We start from the raw sequence: 19,925 nt of genomic DNA, 5'->3' as shown, positions 1-19,925 counted from the left end.
TCAACATTTTACACACCCGTGTTTGGGAAGGCATGGATAATGAAGGATTGTAATAGGGTGACCATATATATATATATATATATATTCAGTTTTCGAAAAAGAAGACACTAGGGACACACGGTGTGGCTGGTGGGGCTTCAAGTAGGTCCATGTTGTAGGACAGTGGCAGTGTGAATGTGTGAGGGTAGGAGGGAGTTAACTGTACTAATGTCTAGTTCAGCGATAAACATTCAGCGATAAACATTAATACATAAACATGCACTCATTTACCAAAACTAATAAAAAGTCTTAATAGACTTACAGTCTAGCATCTGTGTCAATGGTTATGGTCAAATAAAATAAGAATCATAAAAAAAATCATTAAAAATAATCATGTCAATGTAAAAAAATATCAATAAAATGAAGTCAGCTAAAGTGTTCAGGAAGCCGTTTGACCAATGGTAGATGTAGATTTACAAAATACATGTAGACCAAAAGTGGTGGTCAGAAGGTGGGACTTAAGCAGTTTGACCAATGACTGATGTAGATGCAGACACATATAGACCAATAGTTGTGGTGAGAAGGCGGGGCTTAAACAGTTGGACTAGATCAAGCAATTTTACCAATGGTTGATGCAGCTGCAAGTAAATGTAGACCAATAGTGGTGGAAAGAAGGTGGGACTTAAGTAGTTTGCCCAATGATTGATGTAGATGCATGTAGACCGATAGCGGTGGAGAGAAGGCGGGACTTAAGCAGTTGGACTAATGGTTGATGTGGATGCAAAAAGATGTAGACCAATAATGGCAGTGGAAAGGTGGGACTTAAGCAATTTTACCAATGGTTGATGCAGCTGCAGGTAAATGTAGACCAATAGTGGTGGAAAGAAGGTGGGACTTAAGTAGTTTGGCCAATGATTGATGTAGATGCAGATGCATGTAGTCTGATAGTGGTGGTGAGTAGGCGGGGCTTAAACAGTTTGACTTATGGTTGATGTGGATGCAAAAAGATGTAGATCAATAGTGGCGGTGGAAAGGTGGGACTTTAGTAGTTTGCCCAATGATTAATGTAGATGCATGTAGAACGGTAGTGGTAGAGAGAAGGTGGGACTTAAGCAGTTGGACTAATGGTTAATGTGGATGCAAAAAGATGTAGACCAATAGTGGTGGTGGAAAGGCGGGGCTTAAACAGTTTGACTAATGATTGATGTGGATGCAAAAAGATGTAGACCAATAGTGGCTGTGAGAAAGCAGGGCTTTAGCAGTTTGACCAGTGATTGATGTAGATGCAGATGCATATAGACCAAAAGTGACTGTGAGAAGGCGTGGCTTAAACAGATGGCTTAAACATGAAATCAATGAGAAATCCTGGACATTTGACACAATTTAGAAATTCTGTCTGGCTGCATTTTTCACATCTCAAAACGAGGACATGACCGGAAAAAAGGAGGTGTGGCCGCCCTAATTATACACAATTTCTTGTAACATTTCAGACCTCCTATAAACTGCACATTCATGAGGAAGTGTATCTACAAAGTGTAGCGTTCTAAAACAGGGACATGTCTCATTGCGATTGAAATCAGAAAGCAGTGTGTCCTGGTGATTGACACTGAAGCGTCTGACAGCTTGACCTGCTCCTGGAGATCCAGCCCCCTGCAGAGTCCACTTTGGACCTCACTCTAACACGTGCTGATGTCTCTGAAGACCCTGATGAGCTGGAACAAGCGTGCTAGATTAGGGCTGAAGCTCTGCTAGATGAAGGTGCTTCAGGAGTCATTGGCCTGTGTTAAATATGGCCATACGTGGACATTTAGGTCAGCCTAGACCACAGGGACGTACAGGAATGCCATACGTCAGCTGTGTTTCGGGTGGATGAAAGAGTTGGAAAGCACAAGAGATTGAATGCAAACGGCTGAATTGAATAAAGTGAAACGAAAAAAGCTAACACCGCTCTTCCAGGTGGAGGCGAGTGGGTTGACTGAGAAGCAGGGGTATATATGGGGCTTGAGGACCGGGAAGCGCTTCAAAATTGAATTATGCCACAACTCCACTTAGCCGATACATTGCCAGGAAATACGGTTTAGGCCCTATCCACTGGTGTCCGAATATTTTTGAAAACATATGTTTCTCTCTATGTCTAGCCATGCTTCTAAAAATCTCTGTCTAATTTGCCCTAAAATGCTGATGACCAGCAGGAGGGACTAACAGCGTAACAGGCAAAACATACCTAAATAAAGAGCAAAGCTGTGGCACATTCAAGAAAAGGTTGAAGGTTCCTCAAAGCACTTTAAGAGCTTCCTCCATACTTTCAAACTGAAGAAACTCCAAGATCTTATACTTTTGAATTTCCCCACTGCGGGACTAATAAAGGACTATCTTATCTTATCTTATCTTATCTTATCTTTTAACAGTGTAGGAACTGTTGGCTGTTCACACTAAGGATGTCTTGTCCTGAATGGCATTGTCCTGTTGCCAGCATTAGTTGCTTGAAGTGGCGTTCAGTGGTATTTCATATTTGGGTCACAATATATATGTTTTCACATTTTCTATCATCTAAACCTATCATCTATGCCATTCAAGGTATTTAAGCTGTCCCAGATAACAATCCCATGTGGGGCCTGTATGGTCAGCCCAACTGGAAACCAGAAAGTTTTGTCAACGGGTTCCATGTAGGCCCCAAATATTAATGCCCTCTAAAGTCCAAGGAGGGGTCAGTTGGACCCCCCCGAGTTGTACACTGGCCTAGAGGAGACCATGTGAGATTAGGATAAGCTGTCAGCCAGTAAGCCAGTCACCCCTCTCTGATAGGTGAAGCTAGGAATGAGAGATTTAAGAGAGTTAACTCTGGACTGGAGGGTTGGAGGGTGGAGGGTGGCGAAGACTTGTCATGGACACGTGGACAAGACAGAGATGGTATTTATAGGACATTAGATTGGGACATGTCCCTCTTTGGTATTTAATAATACCACTTATATTTAGATTAGAGTTTTGTGCTGTTCTTATTTCTTATGCCATTTAAAATACACTGACGGCTCAGGGGTGCTTCTAGTGGGGTCAGTGCCCCTGTGACAACAAGCTTAACCCCCCCATGTCCCCCTATATGAGTCACCTTACCTTTGCAAACACACGGCAACAAAACGACACACCAGTGTAAAAACACCCAGAAATTTCCCAGTCAGAAACGTTTAGGTGACGGGCCGAGTTTCCCCTCATTGTGATTTGTTGATGTGTTTGTATGAAACATGAGAATCTATAGAATATTGCATTACAATGCACAATAAAGTCAAAAGTAATTGGACACATCTAACTCTAGTCATTGGCCCCATCCGGCCCCCCTCCCCCAGTTCAAATGGTCTAGAACTTCCACTGTGACACGAAACCCAATGCTTTTACATACAGTATATGTGTGCCTAGAAGGTCTACTGCAGTTTAGCTCTGCCCATTTATGGGAAACCTTAGCTTACACTGCTATTAGCATGAGGAGTAATGCAAGGCGGCCAATCAGAACAAAGCTCAGCCTGGAAAGTAATGGCCTTATGGCTTGTTTGGTACACAAAACCTACCAGTAAGATATGGGGAAGTCTTCAGCACCTTTGACAGATGTCATTTGTTCAATTAGACTTAATCCAACATTGCTATAATTATCATCAGCAAAGGCGGAGGATAAATATAGCCTACTGTTGAACAGGTGTGTAGGAGGCAAGAGATCAGGGACTATGACTGTTTCTCTCCCGCGCCGCATGACTCTGCATTCTTATCAGGTTCAACGAGGGCACAAAACGAAGCCGCTTCGCTGTTGATAGCACCCACCGTCAATGAGCTATATTAAACCGAGCCGCAAAACATTATTCAACTGGATGAGCAATGCTTCAGGCAAGTGGTCAGCTTCACACAAAGCTCGGCAAACCGGCAGCAGATCCTCAGCTGTCAGATGGGCACTGCTTTCCTATTCAGGATCATTTGTTTCCATCAATCAGCCGAGTGCAAAATCAGATACAGCAGTGGCCGTGATGAGGATTCAAAGTCTGGCCTTATACTTTACCACTGGGCTAAAGGCCACATTCCCAGAGGCCATGCGGTCATAAAGAGTCAAATATCCCCACCTTCCTGCCTATTGCCCACATGGGAGCCCCTCTAACACTCTGCCAGCCTGATTCCACCGATTGAAGGCGCAGTGTAATTCATAGCCCATTAGGAAAGGGTAGTAAATGAGAATAGTTATATCCTACTGGGGTGTTTTATTGTGTTTTATTAACCCTTTAAGCCCAAGGAAAAACGTCACTCTGGCCCTCTTCACAGTTAGGCTACGTCGATATTCACGTTACTTAGGTTCTCCAAAATGTTGGGAGCAAAAATTCCAAACGGACACATAGTGGGAAGTCATTAAAATCGTCTTTCCATGTTGCTACAGAAATACACTACATATCTGAATGTTTGTGGACACCCCTTCTAAGGAATGCAAGTTTAAGTTGCACTCATTGCTGACAGAGATGTGCAAATGCACATACACACACACACACAGCTTGTCTCGTCCCTGTAGAGAAGTACTGGCAATAGAAGAGGACTCTCTGGAGCAGGTAAACATGAACCTATTGGCACCATGATGCCTAATTCCAGGTGTGTCTTAGGCGCGGGGTATAAAGGCCTACAGCATTGAGCTGTGGAGCAGTGGAGGGACTGTGTTCTCTGGAATGATGGTGGTGCCCTTGCTTGGAGGAATGCACCGGGGTCCCAGTTCCACCACACCAGCTAACATGACCACCTGGAGAGAGCACGGCCAATTGTGCTCACTCAGACTCAGGTTGCTGATGGCAAAGTTGCATAGCTCAGGATTCGAACTTGTGGCCTGGGTGACCAAACATTTGCGTTTTTTACAGCTCAAAGAAAGCTCCGTTTCCACATGCTGATCCATTTCACTGCCCCCCCCCCCCCCCCCCATGCACCTGTAGCTCACCATCTACTCTGGGAGCAGATATTAATGAATTGAAAGGGACAAAGACAAATATCTCTGAATATATGACAGTATGTTTGGTGAGGTAGGGTTATGGAGATGTGGATGTGTATGATCAGGCCTCTACTCCCTCAGGCTCTGTGCTACATAGGCCACTGGGCCACTGGCTCTGCTAGCAACACACCAGCTCCAGTGAGCGAACTAGGAGAGCACATATTTTGCCCTGCTTTGCACTTCACAGAGATGCCTCTGCTAAATAATTCATATCCCGAGAAGTTATTAGGAAGCGCTTACTGGAAACGCAGCTTAACGTGCCCTGCCTGGCGGCCCATGGCTCACGTGAAGCCAAACGCTAGCCTAGCTTGCCTTGGCTTGACTTGGCTTAGCTCTGAAAGCATGCAGTTTGAACCTCTTAGCATGAGGCAGGAGTTGCATGATGTGTGATGTACAGGAGTTGGGGGATGTGGTAGGGTGGTGATCATCCAGCATCCTGACCACGTTATCGCTCTCATCACTGAATGCAATCAAATCTTCACAGCAATGCTTCTCCGAAATCTAGTGGGAAGCCTACTTTTCAGGACAGTAGAGATAAAAAAGCAGGATAAGTCCTTGATTTTGGGAGAAACTATGAATGAGCAGGTGTCCCATTACTTTCGTCAATGTAGTGCATTCATGTAGGAGACATTTTCAGTCACTGTTTATTTTTGCGGTAGCGTAAAGTGTATTCAGTTGAGACCAGTGATCTATCTATTAGATGTGTGAATAATTACACCACTACTATCCAGATGTATTCAATCAAATGGCCGATATTTCTATTAGGTCACATAATTTTTGGTTAATCGATATATGAAGGAAAATCAGTCCTTTCTGTCAGTCAGCTTCATTCACAGACTCAAAACAGAGAACTTCCCTGGATATTTACATGCTGAACCCCATCTGAACCGCTATACCGCTGTCTATCTCACACTGTACTTTGGAAGCCCTGAGGAGTTAAGATGTCAGCAATTTGCGTGCTGAAGCTAATCAGGCAGCACTACATGCTGTCAGTAATTGCAAGCTCCACCTGTCTGCTGGCAGGAGGATCTCCGCCATCATCAGCCGTCTCCTGCTGACTCGGGGTGTGATTGATACTCGCGACTGGTGTCATTTTAAAAGCATCGACTCCTCTGGAGGATCTGAAGCCATGTCGCCCCATGCGTCAGGAAACCTTTGTACAGCAGGATTTTGATTAAAGGCCCGTCAATCATTGTTTGCAACAGATTGCCTTTGTTCTTTTTTCTCAGGGTCCTCGGCGCCATCCCTTGGCCGTTCCATTGATTGGAAGAAGACACAGGCATCGTGGGGTTGGGGCCTGATGACACGCTTTATAATGACAGCAAGTGTAACGGTGGGAGCTTTTCTCAGTACTGTGGTGAGACATCCACTGTGGGGAAGAAACTGATCTGAGAACAGGGTCAGTTAGAAGGAAACTAGAATTAGGAGCAGATGTTTGGCAAAGCCATAATGATTACCAGACAATTTTGCTTGAAATTGAATTGCACTGAAATTACAAATGAACCTTAAATTAAATAATGTAGAATCTGGCAGGCACTGATGGCTCCCAGGAACCAAAACAGGAACCAAAGAAACAAGAGAACAAAGCTAACAAACCAAACAAGCCAAATCAACACACAGTGATCTGTCTTATAACACACAGGACCAGAGAACAAACACTGAAGCAAATGGACTACTTATACATAGACCAACAAAGAACACCTGAGACTAACAAGAGGGCAGGGCTGCAAAGAAAGCACAGGTGGGAACACTAATGACAAGGCGGGGCTAAGGCGGAGCCAAGGAATGAACATACTGTGCTGAGAAGCACATGGGGGAAACCAAAACAAAATGACAAAAGAAGCTGGAGAATAACTCTGAAAAATTCCAGTAAGGAGCTGGAGAATAACTCTGGAAAACTCCAGTAAGGAGCTGGAGAATCTCTGGAAAATTGCAGTAAGGAGCTGGAGAATAACTCTGGAAAACTCCAGTTAGGAGCTGGAGAATATCTGGAAAATTCCAGTAAGACGCTGGAGAATATCTATAGAAAATTCCAGTAAGAAGCTGGAGAATATTTCTAGAAAATTCCAGTAAGAGCTGGAGAATAACTCTGGAAAATGTCCAGTAAGGAGCTAGAGAATAACTCTGGAAAATTCCAGTAAGGAGCTGGAGAATATCTGGAAAAATCCAGTAAGGAGCTGAAGAATATCTGGAAAATTCCAGTAAAAAGCTGGATAATATCTGGAAAATTCCAGTAAGACACTGGAGAATATCTCTGGAAAATTCCAGTAAGACGCTGGAGAATATCTATAGAAAATTCCACTAAGGAGCTGGAGAATATCTCTGGAAAAATCCAGTAAGGAGCTGGAGAATATCTGGAAAATTCCAGTAAGGAGCTAGAGAATAACTCTGGAAAATCCAGTAAGGAGCTGGAGAATATCTAGAAAATTCCAGTAAGAAGCTGGAGAATATCTCTAGAGAATTCCAGTAAGGAGCTGGAGAATAATTTTCTGAAGCACGGCAGACAAAACTAAGCATTACCACATTGTTTTAATGAATAATGAGGGAAGGACTTTACAGGAGCGTATCTTGAGCACTGTGTGACCAGTAAACCTGCATTGATTAACACAGGAGTTGCTGCGTTTTAGGGGTATGCTGTGATGTGCTGGGGGAAGCAGGCTAGATGAACTAGTGGAATAGAGGTAGGTGATGTCAACATACTGCTAACTCTGATTGATTCTTTGGCTGATCTGACTTCAGTCCAAGGCCCAATCTCTCCACAGAACAGACCATCACTGTTTCCTCTGCCAGTCTGCCAGAGTGAATCCATCACAGCTACTGTAGATAACAGTTAGAGAATCACGGAAATGAGTAGACAGGGGCTTTAACCTCTTAAACAGCCTATGGCCCATTGGCAGGCCAAAAGTGTTTCCTGTAGTTACTGAGAAATACTCCTTAGTGTGTCTTGGAGTGTTAAAGGGTTAAGACAACTGAACAAGCCCTCAGGAAACATCTAGAAAAGCTCCTTTTTTGTAAATTTAGATCTGCAGATCTGCCATAGGAGTAAAATATATACTCAGTTTGGTGGTGCTGATATTTGATATTCTACTTTATGGTTAAAGGAAAAATACCACATTAGACAGCCTCTTTTCCACAGTCATTCATTTGGATACAGATATTTTGGATGTATTTTAGGTTGGAGATTTTATTTAATGACATAGAACGTTGTTTAATTGTGCTTGTATCAGTTTACTGCACTTTTGCGTGAGATCTGCAGGTTGCTTGTACAAAAATATAAAATCATGCCCAAACACGTTTAAAATAATTCTGCCGGAACTAAAATGTGATAAATTGTTCCCCGCTCTCCCCGACACTGGGTAGTTGTTTACTAGCATGAATCAACATGATTTCCCTCAATTATTTCTACCAGAAAGATGATTTTTTTACCAAATGGGTTCATTTTATGCATGATCCAATCATGGAGAGTGGTCTGTTGTGAAATGCTCCATTTTAGAGTCAGAGTTGTTCACGGTGGTTGCGAATGGAAAGGTTTTAAAGCCTCTAAAAGCTTCCTCACAGAAAGTCACTACATTAAATGGTTATAAATATAAACACTATATGGACAAAAGTATTGGGACTGATCACATTCAACAAGAGTTTTTTGTGAGGTCAGGACGTTGGATGATCACCACCCTACCTCATCCCTGACTACCCAACTACTGGATGGAGCTCCACCATCATTCCAGAGAACACAGTTCTTCCACTGCTCCACAGCTCAATGCTGGGGGGCTTTGTTCCCCTCTAGCCAACGCCTGGCATTAGGCATCATGGTGCTAATAGGCTCATGTTTGTTTATCTGCTCCGGAGAGTCCTATTGTATTGGCAGGACTTCTCTACAGGGACTAGACAGGCTTTGTGGATGAACTGTTTGCACATCTCTGTCAGCACTGCGTAACTTAAAGCAGCTCAATGCATTCATTAGAAAGGGTGTCCATAAACATTTGGACACACTGTGTGTTTTCAGGTTTTGGCTTAAATCCATTGCTTTCTCCAGATTTACCACAATTTTACCATAACTCACATTCCATATAAATAATGATGATGATGATGAGGATGATGATGATTGTTTTTTTTCTTGGAGCTGTGTATATAAGGGTTATTACAGCATTATGAGCTTTATGAGTGCTCATATGGAGGGGAATAGCTTTTTTCATATGAGAGGCTTATGAGCCTTATGACGTCTCTCTGAAGTGTAGACAACACCCTTTCACTGACCCTGTGCTTTGATGTGCAGTAACCACAGACAGACAACGCTGCTATTGTACTTCATGTATTTTCATACAGAATGATAGGCCTCTTTCTTATGAGAGGCTTATGAGCCTCTTATGATGTCTCTCTAAAGTGTAGACAACACCCTTTCACTGACACTGTGCTTTGATGTGCAGTAACCACAGACAGACAACGCTGCTATTGTACTTCATGTATTTTCATACAGAATGATAGGCCTCTTTCTTATGAGAGGCTTATGAGCCTCTTATGACATCTCTCTGAAGTGTAGACAACACCCTTTGACTGACCCTTTGCTTTGATGTGCAATAACCACAGACAGACAACGCTGCTATTGTACTTCATGTATTTTCATACAGAATGATAGACCTCTTTCTTATGAGAGGCTTATGAGCCTCTTATGACATCTCTCTGAAGTGTAGACAACACCCTTTGACTGACCCTTTGCTTTGATGAGCAATAACCACAGACAGACAACGCTGCTATTGTACTTCATGTATTTTCATACAGAATGATAGGCCTCTTTCTTATGAGAGGCTTATGAGCCTCTTATGACGTCTCTCTGAAGTTTAAGCATCACCCTTTCACTGACCCTTTGCTTTGATGTGCAGTAACCACAGACAGACAACGCTGCTATTGTACTTAATGTATTTTCATACAGAATGATAGGCGTCTTTCTTATGAGAGGCTTATGAGCCTCTTATGACATCTCTCTGAAGTGTAGACAACACCCTTTGACTGACCCTTTGCTTTGATGTGCAATAACCACAGACAGACAACGCTGCTATTGTACTTCATGTATTTTCATACAGAATGATAGGCATTTTACACTGTAAGAACAAAATTACACAAAATAGAGCCCATGCACCAAACATCAATGAATTATTACAATGTGTTATACAGATACAGAAAACATGACCATGTCAAAAATACTTACCTCTCAAATAGAGTTTAAGCAAAACTGGAAACCATACTTCTGGCTGCCCAATTTTGTTGGTTTGCACTTTTTTTTTTTATAATCTTAAACAGTAGGCTACTCACACACAGTCACTTTGACATGCAGTAGAATAGACGCTCTCTATTTTCTCCTGGAAAAAGTCCCGGGTGTGTGCTGCTTGATCGAGTGTGTGCACACGTTTTCTAGTGACCTTTTGCTGAGATGTCTCACTTTTCCCCATGTTTTCCCCCAGCACTGTGATTTGCGCTCTTGCTTCTTTTTCCTCTCAGGCGCATCCTTCAGGGTGACGGAGGCGTCTTGAGGGAGTTGCAAGAGCCTTGACTTTCCCCAGCATTCCCCTGGCCACTCCACTGGAACAGAGAGATGAGGTGAGAGGGGGTTGGGTTAGGACAGATGGGAAAAAGGTAGGTTAAGGCAGGTCAGTTGAGAGCCATGCCCTGTTCAAGTACAGCAGCTATGGGCTCCTTTTTTCCAGCTTTTTCAAAAATGTTAAAAAGCATCTCGAACCAATGTGCACACATATGCCATCAAATAACTTATTTTACTGAATACTTGTTGTATGCCCTATTTAACATTAGTAAAGTCCACTGCTGTTGTCATTCTGTAGTTCCATCATGCCGGTATTAGGAACTCCAGGTCTACATTCAGTGTTTCCTCTAGGAAAATGAGGAGCTATCACATAAGTGGTTGGCGTGGCGCAACGGATAACACCACTACCTGCCAGTGAGCTATCTCACCATGTGGGGAAACTGGGGTTCGATTCCCTGTCTGGATGACTATGCTGTGCTTCACCTTGGGCAAGACTCCTAACACTACATTGGCCCTCCTCTGTAATACGAGTAGGCTTTGGATAAGAGTGTCAGCTGAATGTAATGTAAGAGATGAACTGCAGTGAGGCTAGACTGCACTGAAGCTCCCTTTTGGGAGTAGCTGTTTACAAGCTGTACAGGACTAGGCTAGTAGTGCTAGCTGAGGTAACCTGGCCTTAGCATTTGTTTGTTTATCAAAAGACTGGCTGCATTTCTCTGTGTAAATCTGAAGTCACATGTGATTTACTGTGGTGCTCGGTGTCTCCATATGGCTGTAATTTAATGTAGTAAGAGATACAGCGCATCTGGTGTGCAATAGGCTTTACATTGCATTGCAGCCTCTCTAACTCAATGTTAGCTAGTTTAATCCACCATTCTTCATTCTATCCTCCCCCTGTTTTTATTTCTCCCTCCCGCTTGTCAGTGCGTAGAGCAATAGGGGGACTGGCTTAGGCCGTTTTCTTAAATGAGGTTTCCTCAGAATGGTGTAATAAAGAACAACACATTCAGTGAGCAGCAATTCTGCAGGAGGAAACGACATGTCGATGAGAGAGGTCAACAGAGAATGGCTGGACTGGTTGGCGCTGAGCAAACAGAAAGGCTACAGTAACTCAGATGACCACTCTGTACACTTGTGGAGAGCAGAAAAGAAGAAGGTCAGAATCCAACCTTGAGGAGCTACATGATGAGCATCAGCAGAAGACCACTTCGGATTCCATTGTTATCAGCCAAAAGCAGAAAGCTGAGGCTGCAGTGGGCACAGGCTCACTGGACAGTTGAAGGCTTGTGTCAGCAGTCCTCAACAGGGCAGTGGAGGAGGTGTGAGGGTGTGGAGAATGTTTTCTTGGCACACTTTAGGCTGTTAATACTAATCATTCATCACTTGAACACCACAGACCATTTGGGTTTTGTTGCTGACCATCGTGGCCATCATTTACCTGCCTTCAAACAGCTACTTCCAGGATGATAATGCACCAAGCCACAAAGCAACAGTCATCCAAGACTGGTGCTCCTGAAATTGTATGATGCAGTCATTTCAACTCGGACCAGAATCTCAAAGGAACGCTTGCAACATCTTGTGGAATCCATGCCATGAGGACCTGAGGCTGGGTTGAGAGCAAAAGTAGGCCTTAGCCAGTATAAGAACAGTGATACTGATAAATGGTCAAAATGGTCAAAATGGTCAATAAATGGTCAGATGTATGGTTTTTGGTAGTGTTGGGAAATCCTAGGTCCCTATTCTTAGGGACAGGCACTGCTATTTTGGGTTGGAATCATAGGGAGGTGGAAAAATGGGAGGTGGATCATGGACTCTCCACCTGCATGTTGACTCCTTTTTTTATCCATTGTTGTGTCCTCGACTAGTGGACAGCTGCCCACAGTGGTGACTAGCAGATTTATCATCATCAGCTCCTTCTGGTAGTCAGTTCCACTATTCCCCCAAGCTGTGCCGTGACCGAGAACAAGTACACCAGAGCCATAAGCTTTAATCTAATTTCCCGCCAAAAGGGTGTAAGAAGGTGTGGTTTCAAAATGAGCCCCTCAGTGCTGGAAATCCCCAGCGGGTGTCATTTCAGTCCTGATCTTAATTCAGCCCTCAGGCCTGCAGGACACACCCATGATAACCCTTCCTCCATGGCTTCTCTTAGGGGAGCAAATAACATCTCTGATTGAATCTGCTTCCTCTGCCTGGCTTCAGACTGATTACTCTTGGCCGTTTGGGCCGAGGGGAGCTTGTTCATAAGCCTTTGTATGAAGAGTGTCTTCATTCCTGCACTTCTTTCGAGACAAATCTGCCAACAAAACCCCTTTTGTTCACCGAAGAATGCAAAGGTTCAGAGTGTTTAACCTTGGCTGGAACGGCCAGGGATTTTAATTATTGAGGAACATGGTCTACGGCCTTGCAAGGCTAGCTCTCGCTGTAAGCAAGATTTCCGAAAGCAAGTAACGCGTGAAAAGCGGGAAATATGATGTGCTCGTTCCTGAAAAGCATCCTCCCGGGCCGGTGTGGAGCTAAAACAGCTCAGAGGTAAACACACACTTGCGGTTGCATCTCAGTTGAGTCATCCACCTACCTTACGGCCAACAACGTTCATCATTTTAAATGACACTTTACGCTGTTATCAACATTTTCTCAACAGGTCATCACAAAGGGACTACGGATATATTAAATAATGGAGTAAAAATTTTTCACTGCATTAAAAGATGTCCTGCTCATTCTACTCTGTCTTTGAGAAGTGGTCATGATACATGCAAAACAATAAAAAGCTAATTTCTGCCGTACCATCACTACTGCTGATTCAGGCAATAAATCCAGTTTACTCCGCTCACACCTGGTCACTTCATTTGGATTGAATCTGGATTATATCTTGAAAAGATTTTAGTCACATGCGATTACACTTGCCGGTCAAATGATTGTGTTAGATTGATGGTAGATTGCTGTGTAGGATGGAATATGCAAATTTGCTCATTATACCTCAATTATTACCAGTGTCTCGGTTGTACTTGGAGGGGTTGTGGTTGTGGATGTATTTACATCGCAATAACATGGCACATGCATTGTGTGTGTGTGTTTTTATATATATATATATATATATATATATATATATATATATATATATATATATATATACATATATCATTTTTTGCTCAGAGCCCACACTTGCATTTGCATCCTGATACTGAAGACGCATGCCGTGACCAAGTGTAAACAGGGCCTTGGTCTAGTTTAGAAATCAGCTAAATTGAATCTAGTGAAAATATCAGAATATAAGAATGTTTGCACAAACATTTGGACATATAGTGTATTTCAAAACAGCCATTGTGTCAGATGTTCCTGAGCTCTTAAATCCAATCTATCAACTAAATGTTCACATTGCAAGTGACCGAATCCAGTCTTGACTTATGATTGACTGTTGTTTTCCATATATTACCTCGATGAGCGGGTGCCAGTGGGCGATGGGCTTGCGTGGGTACGTCAGCATCTCATTCCAGTGATCTCGGCCCAGGCTCTCCGCTGTGTTCCCCACTCGACACACACCGATAATCTCATTATGGCCTACGCTGTGGATGGCAGAGGAGACACTTGTTCAGGTTCAGTCCAGTATTATGGCCCTAAAATGCTAACATGGCCCGGGGTGGCAAAGCTATTGGTCACATTACACACATTCTAATGTCAAAGGGGGCAAACTGGTTAGTTAATGGACCGGTGCGTATCATTAGCATGCCTTGGCTAACAGCAGCTAACGGACTGACTGACAAATTCCATATTTCTCTGACTGATGAAAGTCAAGTGGGCCGCTGACTGACTCACAAACACGACTCTCGACTCTATAAAAGCCTCTGTCAAAGCAATGACATAATCCCAGGGTCTGTTTTGACACTGCAGGTTCACACAGTGTTCTGTCGAACTGTGCTAGCTAATATCTTTGAAGAACATCAGGTTCTATCTTCTGGACATTTAGTAATTACACACAGTGTGGGACACTGACTGTAACCAAATGTAGAAATGAATTGGACTGACTGTTGCCCTGTCCCCAGCTAAATTGGAGATTCTGACATTTGACTGTCAATCTGTTTGTACCTACAGGTCAGTGGTCAGGGGTTTAGAGAGAGTGGATTCACACCTATCGGCCATAACATTAGCACCACTGACAGGTGAAGTGAAAAACATCAGTTAGGGTTGGATATATTAGGCAGTAAGTGAACACTCAGTTCTTAGAGGTGATAACTAAACTGTGATGGCCGGGCGACTGGGTCAGACCATGCCTGAACATCAGCAAGGTCTTGTAGGGCGTTCCTAGCATGCAGTGGTTAGTACTTACCAAAAGTGGACCAACAAAGGACAACTGGTGAACTGGTGACGGGGTCATGGGTACCTAGGGCTCATTGATGCAATCATGGAGGCCCCACCTCACAACTTATTGGATGTAAAGGATCTGCTGCTAACGTTAGTCTTGGGGCCAGATACCCACAGGACGCCTTCAGAGGTCTTGTGAAGTCCCTGCCTCGAATGGACTTCACAGATCTGCTGTGGTGTCACTTAATATTGGGCAGGTAGTGTTAATGTTATGGCTGATAACCTGCCAGTTTCAGCTGTGGTTGACACCCCTAATCTAGATTAATCCTCACATTGGCTTAAAACAGAACTGCAGGAGCTGTGAGGTTTGTGCCAGCTAAAGAAGCTTCTTCAGGCCTTTCATTTCACCAGAGGCCTTCAAAACAATGGGTGGAGCTGCCTGCAACCCACACTGGGAGGACATCTGGGGAGAGAAGGTGCTCCGAGCTTTTAAGGCCACCAAGACTTCTCTTTAAATAACAGTGCAGCCTTAAATGCTTCCCATTCTGATGGTTTTCCTGGGAAATGCTCTTTAACGTCCCAGGACGCTGCATCTTAGAGCTGGTCTTGTTTGAAAACTAGCCTGCTACTCACAGCAGTTCTTGATTGAGACTTTAATGTGTGCTGTCCCAGTGTGCACTAAGGGGAGGCTGAGAGGTCTGCAGGGGAGGGACAGGGAGGGTAACAGTGTTTGGCAGATTATATCATCTCATGAAACATTCACTCTCACGGAAGCTAACACCTACTCAGTTCCTTTCCTTCCTTAATTCTCCCTCCCTCAATATTTCTCATTGTTCTCATTCTTTCCTCTCCTTAATTCTTCACCATTTGTCTTCCTCAGCCTATTATCCATTTATCTTTTACAGTAAGCGGCTACAACCAAGCCAACACTTTTGAAGCCGAGCTACACAGTCATTTAAGAGTATTTTGACCACCCCTGGACAAGGTTCACAATGTAGTCACAACATTGTTCAAAGTTTGCACTGCTTACATTGTCACAACCTCATCTTTAGGCATCATGGGGTCAATAAGACCCTCCTAGCACTAGCAACACCTCTGACACCATGGGGAGGAGACACTGTGTTTTCTTTTATACATGCAAAGTCAGCCACCGCCTCTTTTCAAACTGCTACTGATGCAGCATTACCAGGTAGACAATACGCTCTGAGGCCCCCAGCTCCAACGTCCCAGCTGACAGATATTAATATTAATATTGCTTAAGAGTGATGAGGGACCCACCTCATCACTCTTAAGTGCCTTCTGCCCACCCAGAGACTTCACGGCCAATTGTGCTCTCTCAGGCTCTGGCCGTTGATGGCAAAGTGGCATGGCTCGGGAATCGAATTTACGACCCCCTGGGCCACAGTGGCAGCTCATTAGATTAATTATCAATTATTAAAGACAATTAAACAAATCGTATATTTTGGAACATTTGTGGGCACCAAAACAATAGTTTGTCACAGTAACCGTGCTTGCTGGGCTGCTTCATGTATAAAATAAGCGAGCACACCAGTCAGTTGTAGCAAAGTGCAAAACGATCATCATGGGCAAAGGGCATGAATTGACAAGGGTCCAAAAGGGCATGATAATAGGGTATTGGGCAAAGGGTGGTAGTCTCTCGAAAACCACTAACTTTGTGGGATAGGGGTAGGGTGTACCGAGAACGGACTTATCAAGCATTATAAAGCCAAATAGGCCACTGATGCCAAAGGGCCTATCATCACGCCACAATGGAAGGTGTTATAATGAACACCTTCCGTCACCTAATACAGTCCATGCCACAACATCTCACGAGTGTCATCTGAGCCATGGGTAGATGTTCCAATTATTAAGTACAGTAGGTGGTCATAATGTTCTGATATGTGCAGATCTTTATACATATTGTGAATGTTTGTATGTCAAGCAGAACTGGAAGTGCATTTCTGCTCCTCTCTCTCTTAGTAGAAGACTCTAAATGCGTTCAGCCAAAATGTAAAAGATCTTTTTTAAATGAGATGCCTCTTCAGTTCTGACTCCTGACCCTGAGCTCTGACAACAGCTCCCTCCAGTCCCAAAAAATATATTTACCAGCTTCCAAGTAGTGTGTGTGTGTGGTTGCTGAACTGCTCAAAGAAGTGTTTCTCACCGATCGTAGTCCATCACTGCTATTAAAAGACTTATTTGGTCTATGTTCTCGGGAGGGACGTCAAAAACTATGGCTTCGTTGTAGACGGGGTTGAGTGTGTTGCGTTTGGTGGACGTTTTCCTCTTTTTCAGCCTCCGTCCATCACACATGAGGGAGACTTTTACGTAGGGATCTGAAATTAACCACAAACACCATATGATTACACACACTATATGGACAAAAGTATTGGGACACCTGCTCATTCATTGACTTTTAAGTAGGGATCTGAAATGAACCACAAACACCATATGATTACACACACTATATGGGCAAAAGTATTGGGACACCTGCTCTTTCATTGTTGCTTTCGAAGTCAAATGTATTAAAAAAGGAGCGTTTCCTGTGTTCGTTGGAGTAACTATCTCTAATGTCCAGGGAAGAAGGCTTTCTAATAGATTTTGGAGGAGCATTGATGTGAGGATTTGATTGTATTCAGTGACAAGAGTGTTAGTGAGTTCAGAATGTTGGATGGTCACCACCCCATCACAACCATCCATCATTCCAGAAAGCACAGTTCTTCCAGGCAGCATGATCCCATTAGGTTGATCTTTATCTGCTCCAGAGAGTCCTATTCTATTGCCAATACTTCTCTATGCTCTGTAGCTGCAGCTTAACACAAACCTAAGATCACCATGCCCAATGCCAAGCACTGCCAAAAGTCTATAAAGCCCCCAGCCATTGCGCGGCGGGACAGTAGGACTCTGGTTTCATGGAGCTCAGTCCAATACCTCTGGAAAGAGTTGGAGTGGTAGTGCTAATGATCCAATATCAGAACCTTATGCTATTGTCGCTGAATGCAGTCCAATTGCAATGGCAATTTTCCAACATGCAGAGTAAAGACTTCCCAGAAGATTAGAAGCTGATATCGCAGCAAAGGAGGGAGAAACTCCCTTGGTTTCAGAAAAAATGCTGGAGTTTGCAGACATATTTGGACATGTTGTGAAGAGCAGCATACTGTAGCCTAATGCTGTACCACTAAACTAAAGCCCACGTCTTAGAAAGCATCACTCAGTCAGATACTGTCTAATGCAGTGAAGATGATAATGACGAATCTGAATACCAGAGGCTCCTGTGATGTCCATGGCTTTTAGGTTTCTGGCTTTGATGATCGTAATAGTCAGTCGACCAGCAGTTGGAAGATAGCAGAGAGAAAACATCAGGTCACCCAAGTCCACATTATCCTGCAATGAAAAGACAAAACACAAGAATATTTAATTTCGCAGAGTTGGACAAACATCACATGGCTTCCTAACAGATTTTGAAAGAATATTGTCAGATCTTTCATTGTCTTTTTGGATGACGGTTCCTTGTCCTTGTTTTATAAGGGTTTGCACAATAGAAAATTAAAGGAACACTATGGAAAACTGGCATTTCTTGCTCTTGGGCTCCCCCTACAGTCGGGAAGTGCAACTTTGAGCCACCGCAAAAGGACACAGACATGTTCTTCATTACGAAAAAAATATTTGGTCTATGTTCTCGGGAGGGACATCAAAAACTATGGCTTCGTTGTAGATGGGGTTGAGTGTGTTGCGTTGGGGTTGTGGTGGACGTTTTCCTCTTTTTCAGCCTCCGTACTCTGACTCCGCCATGGATTTTGGGCCCCATAAAAAAATATTACACTGGGCCTCACAACCCAACATACTTAATTAATAATTGTTTTAGGGCCCCTGTCAGTCACAGGCCCTTAGACTCGTCCTACCCCCCACAACCCCCACCCCCCACCACCAAATTAGGCCCCAGGTCACTGACACTGGTATCTCATACTACAAGGCTGAATGTTCTTGGGAGGCTTCCAGTCTATTGGAAAGCTAAAGACTGACCTCTAACACCATTCTCAATCAGGAGTGCTTGGGCCTTACTAATAAACATGCTTGCCATCTCCAAAATCTTACAAGAATTAAATGATAGGGATGTTGCTCCAGGCAGAAAAGAAAAGGGCCAAGCAGTATTTTAGGACTGGCTCTCAGTTTGTTATCAGCATTGGATAACTAACAGCGTTCTCTAACACTTTCATTCAAAGTGTCAAAACCTCAGCCAGATGCCATCACTGATTGCGGTACAAACAGTACACAGCTGCCTGTAATTGCAATAAGAAACTTCAGAGGGTCCGAAGACACGTGGGACGTTCCTGCTTCTGGCTCTGATGGGTGGAAATTTGGACTCGGTTAAAAGGAGCAGGAGGTAATGTGGGAAGAGTTGGGCATTTTGAGAGGCGTTCCCCCAGCAGGGAAAATCCTCTTCCCTCTTGCTCTAGTTTTCCTTTTCTCACCCTCAAGTGGAGACCTGCTCTCTAATTAACACCTTCCCTAAAATAGCACCGTTTTCACAAGAACGCTCCACAGCGTCACACGAATTCAGTTTCGATTTTTCTTTTTAATTGAGAAAATGCTGAGATAAAGTAATTGATCAAAGCAAGTCAGGAGAGAAGAACGTGGAATTTGGCCTGGAGTTCTCGGAGGGCACCGTGAGCTATAGAGCTTTTAGGCCTCTTAATAAATAAATCGATTTATTTATGCAAAGCAAAAAAATTCCCCTTGGCCGAGACTGAGAAAGACTGAGGAAATGCTACAATTAAATAATCGCTAGAGGAACATCTAGGCTTGTCGATAATAACATTACTGACTTATCGTACAGTATACAGACCTTGATATTACCAATCAATGAGAGTTTGATTTTAGCCAGTTTCCCTGTTCTGTTTTCTCGCCTGCTCTCTTTCGGAGACGAGTTTTTGAGGAGACCGGTTATCTATCCTGTAGGAAAAGTGTGCAAAATGTACACACTGACCAATGCATCAGATACTACAAATCACGGATTAACTACTAATCATAATCGTGTGGAAGGCAGTTTTACTTCTGCTGTAGTGTGACACTTCTCACTTGTATTGCAATGCAGGACAAAACAGCCTGTTG

The 19,925-nt window shown here is 43.5% G+C and overlaps 1 protein-coding gene across 1 annotated transcript in view; it reads right to left on the bottom strand.

Moving 5' to 3' along the window:
- Positions 1-10,031: 10,031 nt before the first annotated feature.
- syt9b (synaptotagmin IXb) overlaps positions 10,032-19,925 on the bottom strand; it is a 52,903-nt gene continuing 43,009 nt past the window's right edge. Inside the window, exons 4-7 of the mRNA XM_072663133.1 lie at positions 18,077-18,197; positions 16,978-17,149; positions 13,948-14,077; positions 10,032-10,555 (exon numbers count right to left, since the gene is read on the bottom strand). Coding sequence (XP_072519234.1) covers positions 10,484-10,555; positions 13,948-14,077; positions 16,978-17,149; positions 18,077-18,197 — 495 coding nt within the window. The 3' untranslated portion in view covers positions 10,032-10,483. The remainder of the gene's footprint in view (positions 10,556-13,947; positions 14,078-16,977; positions 17,150-18,076; positions 18,198-19,925) is intronic.

The sequence above is a fragment of the Salminus brasiliensis genome, chromosome 19, assembly GCF_030463535.1.
Source record: "Salminus brasiliensis chromosome 19, fSalBra1.hap2, whole genome shotgun sequence".
Taxonomy (NCBI): domain Eukaryota; kingdom Metazoa; phylum Chordata; class Actinopteri; order Characiformes; family Bryconidae; genus Salminus; species Salminus brasiliensis.
The sequence above is the reverse complement of the archived record's forward strand: the minus strand, read 5'-3'. Positions and strand labels throughout refer to the sequence as shown.